Here is a 6856-nt window from a genome sequence, read left to right as displayed (position 1 = left end):
GGTTCGTTTTTCAATTGCCAACTTCCGAAAAGTCAACTCCGATTGGGTGGTTAGAAGCCTAAGCGGGCTAACGAGCTGCAATTTGGGGAAATCAACATGGGGAAGTTGCTCAAGCGCGATTGTTGGACCACTCAGGGAAAAGGTCCTCAATACACTTGATGACGTAGCAAATAGTAACAAGAAGTAATTGTCATTCCGAATCCAGTCGATGATGCGCCGGCATTCAGCGAGGGTGGGTTTGTCTTTGTTTGTGAATGCGCGCAATTCATATCTACGGTTACAAAACAGAGCAGACGTTGAGCATGGGAGAGGAATGGTGCGTTCTGATGAACGTTATTGATGTCCTTTTCATAACCTAATTCCGGTAGTTAATGGTTACTCCGGAAAGCTGTTGTATTTCATTTTCAAAACTTGCAACTGGATGCATACTCGCATCTGTCTATGTTAGTTAGTCCATACCCGAATGACACGCACACATTAATAACGATTATGAAAATTTCTTTTTATTTACAATGCTTGATAATTGGCGAGTACAAAGTCGAGCACCATTTCAAAATATACAAGATGGATGTTTATACAACACACTCGCGAGCATGCAACTTGAAATGCGTCCGTGTGCGGCGCGTGCGCGTAAGTGCACATATGTATGCACTGTGTCTTAAAGGTTTGTGGATATGAACACGTATGCCTACAATAAGATAAATTTGATATCATATAATTTTATTGTATTTGTATAAAATTATTATGTTGTATCAATATCCTACGATGAGCAAATCATTATTTACACGGTGGCTGTCATTTTTTCTCTGACTATTAATTTCATAATGGTTCAAACTTAGATTATTTTTAAATCTACTGTAGCCTATTCTTATAATTATGTACAAAAATGCAAGTTTTCTGTCTTTTTTTCGGTCAAGTACAAATTTTCTCAGACCCATACACGCTGTCATTCAAGATCCAAAAATAGATTTTATCTCGCGTTAAAAGGAGTTCATCCAATTAGCAAAAATTTTTATCAAAAACGCATGTCTGTAAATCGTAAAATTGCGCCACTTCATGCATATTACTTCATTTCGCTCTTGAATGTGAGCAACCTCACCACGGAAAGAAAATCAAAACCAAACTCCAGATCAGTTCTGTAGTTGAGTAACAAGTTTCACATGAAATCGTTTTCTTGAATGACAATCGTGCTCAGTCCGAAATATCGCCTATTTTGGAAACAGGGTCGTTTATTTCGTTTATAAAATGGAGGAAAATCCAAAATTGTTGACAATCTTGAATTCGGCGATGTTATCGCCTTAGTCACTTTGTTCCACCAATGTACAGTCCTGTGTTGGCCTCTTCTTCAACGATTCTAAACAACGGCTGACTTGTCTTCAAAAAAGAATTATCAGAGCCGCTTATTTTTGTTTGTTTGTTTGTTTTGTAACCTCGGCGACCGTCATCAAAGTCAGCGTTTCACCGTTGCCATGGCATCGCCGAGTGATGGTCATAGTTCCTCGACCGTGATTGGTCAGTTTTCCGTGCACCGGTTGACGTCGCATCTCTCGGGTCATTGCCCTTTTCGTCGAAGAAAGTTCACTGTCCGTACAATTGCACTGTACACAAAACTCACGAAAATAAAAACTAAATAGTGGCATAGGCATGTGAATGCCATCAAGCTTAGTACAAATTATCGCAGTAGTCAGGTTCCGGCCAAACAGTGAAATTAAAGAGATTTAAAATAATCAGAACACTACATATTGGAATGCTATTTACAAAAGTTGGGAAATTCTTGCTTGTATTTTTGAAGGACATTAGTATTCCACATGTTACAGCTATGGCAGAACAAATCCGATATTTTGTTAAATGAAAGCTTGGGAGGGAAACGAGTTTGCACAACATGTTAAATGCCTGGTATATCATTTTTTCTCTGAAAGTTTTGTTTAAACAATAATCATAAAAAAGAGGATTTTTTCTTTACTTACTATTTATCTCGTATTATAAGAATAAAATTTTCGGGCTTCATCTTAAAAAAGAGAGAGAACGCTTTAGATTAAGAATAACTTTTTACATCATTTATATTTACAACATTTATTTTTTCGCATAAGACACAAAAGAGAGTGTCAGTGAAAACTGACGTTGGTGGCGCTCACAACAATCGCGACCAGGAGCGTGATGAAGCTCGCCACGGGCAGCCTGCTGGATCCTGACAGGGTCTCTGAGTTGCAGTAGTCGGAGCTGCAGCAGTAGAAACATTCCGTGACGCCGGATGAATCGATGCACACTTGGGACGAGGCTGCGTCGCAGGAGAGGGACGTGGACCCACTTTCGTAAGTGTCGTTACAAATTCTGGAGGTATTACCGTTGCTGTCAAGAATCGTCTAAAATTTGAAAATGAAAAAGACAACCATGAAAAATGCGAATAGTCAAAATGTTACATTACAACACCGTCCTTACTGGTTGGTTCAGACCTTAATTTTTCTCTACTTTTTGATTGTATGAGCAAATATGCAAAATTTCGTTACACGTTCTGCCCTCGATATCCTAACAAATGAACGCGTTGCATTCTATAGAATCGTTGCAATAAAAGAGAAAGAGGGCGCTTCAACTGCAGGAAAAAATATGAACACCAATATTGAATACTCAATGCATTTATATGATGATCTTGAATTAAATTACTATTTTTTGCAGTCATTTTGCATTGTAATTTTGTTCAAACGCTTGACACATTCACAGTTATGTAGATTTGTTTTATTTGCCACTTTGTTGAATAACTTTATCTTTAAACAAACACCAATATTGTTGTGTCGTCGTTTGAAGAGCCACCGTCGTTGGCAAGTCGCTAAAAGATCGTTTCGATCACATCTTACCGATGACCATGTGTGGTACAACTAACGTGGCCTCTGTCGATGAACTATCGATAGCAAAGTCAAGTCCTTAGTGCAAGAGGCGAGGTGGATTAGTATTCATATGCAAATTATACAAATGAGCATTGTTACGATATTAAAATGTTATGCTAATGAGTTTTTTATCAATGTGGAATATTCGAGTACTTCTTATATTGCATTGCAAAAAGTCGCTACGGTCTAAACCTACTCACCCAACAGTTATACTGGCAAGTCTCGTTGTAGTCCCCGGTCGAGGAGAGATCCGTACCACAGTCCTGGTCGTTGCTCTCGTCACAGACATAACATATAATCGATGAATCTATAAGTAACGCAGGGCATACATAAAAATTGAAAGAAGTTAGATACAACAGCCTGTGAAAGCCCCGGTAGCTGCATGAACCTCTCTCTAACGATTTCGCTTCGGCAAATTTGATTGTTATTACGCCGTACAAGAATGTGTTGGTAAAAATTGCACGTATATATAACTATATCTGCTTTCATGAAGAAATTTGGCTGCAATGTTACGACTATATTTTAACACTGGACCTTATATTTTCGCTCAGGGAACACAACATTAGGACGTATAGTTACAGGTCCTTCTAAAACACATCACTGAGTCAAGTCTTTTGGAAAAAAGCGCATGGAGATAGTTTAGAAACTACAACTAGGCTTCAGGTGGAAATACAGATACTTGTGGCGGCCACATCACACGTAATTACGGAACGGTACTATTGACAGTGACGGAGATGAAATTGCCTTTGGAAGCTACTTGGGAGAACGTGCAGAGGAAGACTGGATGGTATTTCGGAAAAGATGATTAAAAAAGCTGCAGCTACGGGCATTGTACCCTTGTGTTGTGTTGTGATCTTCGGGATGCGATGGTGAAAGTAATTGCTATTGTACTGTGTTGTTGGCAGGCAGGAAGCCAGATCGTTTGGAAGTAATCATAGGGCCGTGTTGCGGCGCGGCTTTTGGTGGAATGTCGGGCGGTTGTCGAGATAGATGCCGTATCTCTGGAAACGAGACTTTTCAGTCATCTTTGTCAGGCCACCGGTATGGCTGATGATACAAATCGTCTCGTGGTTTCGTCCGTGACGGAAAGAGAGAGAGCTGTGTTCTCAGGATGGGAGGCTAGGAAATGAGTGGATGGTGGCCATGAGGTCGTTTGTGATGTAGAGACAAAGTGGGAAGGCGACAATACTGTTTCCTTACCTTCAAGTCATGTAGAAATACCAGCAAAAAAGTTAGTATGAGTGCGATTCGTGGGTATTCATATGAGTGACAGGCAAATGACAGTGAGTTGATGTGCAATGATGCAATGTGCAGTGTGCATACCGTTACGCCAGGGACACGGTGATGGTGGCTAGTCTACAGCTGTGAGACAGGTGGTTGTAGTGCGATATTATTAAAAAGTATTCGAAGTATAATCAACGACGTGCAAGCGACATGATCGTCTATGCCAAGTGGGGACGCATGCGTATGCAGTGACCGTAACCAATCAATCAATTATCGATCGATCGATCAGTCAATCAATTAGACAATTCACAGGGTTCAGTCATTGGCATTCACATATACAGTGCGCCCTCTACATTATGTTTTGTGAAAGATCAAATACACACACCGTCCACTGATTACCACGTCCGTTGGTTCTTATACGATAACCCTTATCGGTCCGTTCTTACATAACTGCACAATGCTTGACAGCGCATCTGTGTTTGGACTTGTCGTAATCATACACAAAGGAAAAACAATTCCTTCTAGATAGCAACTTGGCAACGGAGGCATTGTACACGGCCCTTCATTTGCTATTTTATTTTGAGTTGATTTTATTATTTGTTGAGGTTATTGAATCATCGAGTCACGATCTTTTCTGTCTACACATTCTGATGTCGATGAAAAGGCTGGAATATTTGTGGTTGTGAGCATTATAACATTTTTGCAAGGGTATACTGCATATATTGTTAAATAAACATGGCAGTAGTACATGGAGGCCCTGCAAGGAGCAGACTTAGGGACAGGTCATTAGCTCCTGGGAGGGGTACTGATAATAAAAAACAAATTCTGCAAAACTTGCTTTATCAAACTGCAGCCACGCTGACGTTTTGGAAAATAGATATTCACATAAAGGTCAGTTGAAAAATGGGAAGATTTGGGGAAAGAGTGTGATGCCTAGCGATGGGAAACAAAAAAATGCGAAGTGTAAGCATACGAACACAAACTGCGTGTTTGAATCCTGACGAAACCCACCCAAGACCTGTTGGCATATCCCTTATCATTTTCCAACGCCAACATCATCTGCCTTTGATTAGATCCGCCGCAATACATGCAATTTTTTGTTTTTTTCGTTTCCGCTGTTTTGTACTTGGGCGGGCTTTAATGTGTTGTAGGGGACTGGACTGTTGAAACGTAAGATTACATAGTTTTGCAACATCATAATACTATAATAGGAAGCTTTGGCAAAGGCGAATCGTGGCCTTCGAATGTCACAGGAACTGTGAAGTGTGCACGGCGTTGAAATAGCTGGAACGTTAAAACACGCATGGCGCACTATGACCTGGTAAATAGCTAGTGTGATATACTCTCAGTTATTTCTTCAATGATGCTTTCATTCATGTTCAAAACTTGACATTCTTCCCAATATGACGCGACTCTCGTGTCGGGGGTACCTACCCACGGTGGTGAGCCTTGCGTCGGTCGTCACAGCGGTACTGTTGTCGTCTGCCAGCGTTGTTCCGATGACGGCGGTCGAGTTTCCGATCACGGTAATGTCTGTGGTATAAATGTCTGTGGAATTGTCTACATCGTTGGGTCCACGTTGGCGGCAAGGGTTGAATTCTGCCCTTCGACGACGTCAAATTCAACGGAGCAAACTGAAAGGAAACACGGCTTGGGGTCAAAATACGTGTCAATGTCTTCGAGTAGGGCAGCTGATAAGGAAGGGGTAATCGTAATGAGGAGGTCTTCAAATCACACACGAACATTCCATCACGTCGAGGTACATTTTAGGCAATATAAACTTAAGAAATACAATACCAGTCACCAGTATGAATACGAAAATAAGTTTTAATAATGGACAACCCATCTATAATTGCTAGTGTATGCATACTTTAATATACACAAATTTCTCGGAAAAATCACCACCCACGACCTCGTACAACGCTAAGACTCTCTTTGGAGACACCACAAATTCAACCCATTGCGACCAACAATCAAAAAGTCCCATTCATGAAAATTCTGTCTTCCAATTTCATTCAAGTTTCCAGGCTTGTGTCTATAGCTCCAGACCATCGAAATGTGAATTCGCTTACCTACTACAAATGCAAGGAGATGTTTGAGAGGAGACATCATGGTAGCCGATCTGAGGAAGAAGAAAACAGGAATGCTATCAAATGCGCAGACGTCACAGATCTCAGTTCAAAGGTCATAATATATATGGAGTTGGCTTTCTGCTCGTCTGCCTCCCTGTCCTGCAATTACTGAATATATGTACACAGATTGCATCCTCCTCGTGTTGGCGCGGAATTTTTGTGAAAAACAAATATTTGGAAAGTAAAAGCTGCAAATTAGATGCAGGTATGTCAATAGATAAATATATGATGTAATCGACATGCAGACGCGTGGTTTTACGGTTTTAATAATTTACACCACTGAAGCTGAATAGTGCAAAGAGGGACGACAAAATGTGGACGAACAGACAAGTATTAGACCAGTCGATTTGGCGCCTGTCAGACAATTGCGGACATCGAAGGGTGACGACAATCAAGGCATTGTACAGTAGACATAACCAAAGGAAGGGAAGATGCAAGCTGCAGCAGGTGGACAGAATGCAGTGTTAGAGTTTGGAGAATCCAGAAAACTTGTTCATGACAGAGGTGTTCGTATTACAAGCGATTTCTTGGCAAGTTCGGACAACGATCGAGAAATTGTATCTTGTATCAATGGGTAGAACGGGCGGGCTGGTATTCCATAGGCTGGCGGGGAATTTT

The 6856-nt window shown here is 40.9% G+C and overlaps 1 protein-coding gene across 3 annotated transcripts in view; it reads right to left on the bottom strand.

Moving 5' to 3' along the window:
• Window positions 1-481: 481 nt before the first annotated feature.
• LOC139151451 (uncharacterized) overlaps window positions 482-6856 on the bottom strand; it is a 53216-nt gene continuing 46841 nt past the window's right edge. For 2 of the 3 annotated variants that reach the window (XM_070724274.1, XM_070724275.1), the window contains exons 5-6: window positions 3083-3189; window positions 482-2363 (exon numbers count right to left, since the gene is read on the bottom strand). In XM_070724274.1, coding sequence (XP_070580375.1) covers window positions 2106-2363; window positions 3083-3189 — 365 coding nt within the window. In that variant the 3' untranslated portion in view covers window positions 482-2105. Of the gene's footprint in view, window positions 2364-3082; window positions 3190-5540; window positions 5741-6178; window positions 6229-6856 lie in introns of all 3 variants that reach the window. The other variant, XR_011556430.1, reaches the window with a different exon arrangement.

Source organism: Ptychodera flava, chromosome 15, assembly GCF_041260155.1.
Source record: "Ptychodera flava strain L36383 chromosome 15, AS_Pfla_20210202, whole genome shotgun sequence".
NCBI classification, from domain to species: Eukaryota; Metazoa; Hemichordata; class Enteropneusta; family Ptychoderidae; genus Ptychodera; species Ptychodera flava.
The sequence above is the reverse complement of the archived record's forward strand: the minus strand, read 5'-3'. Positions and strand labels throughout refer to the sequence as shown.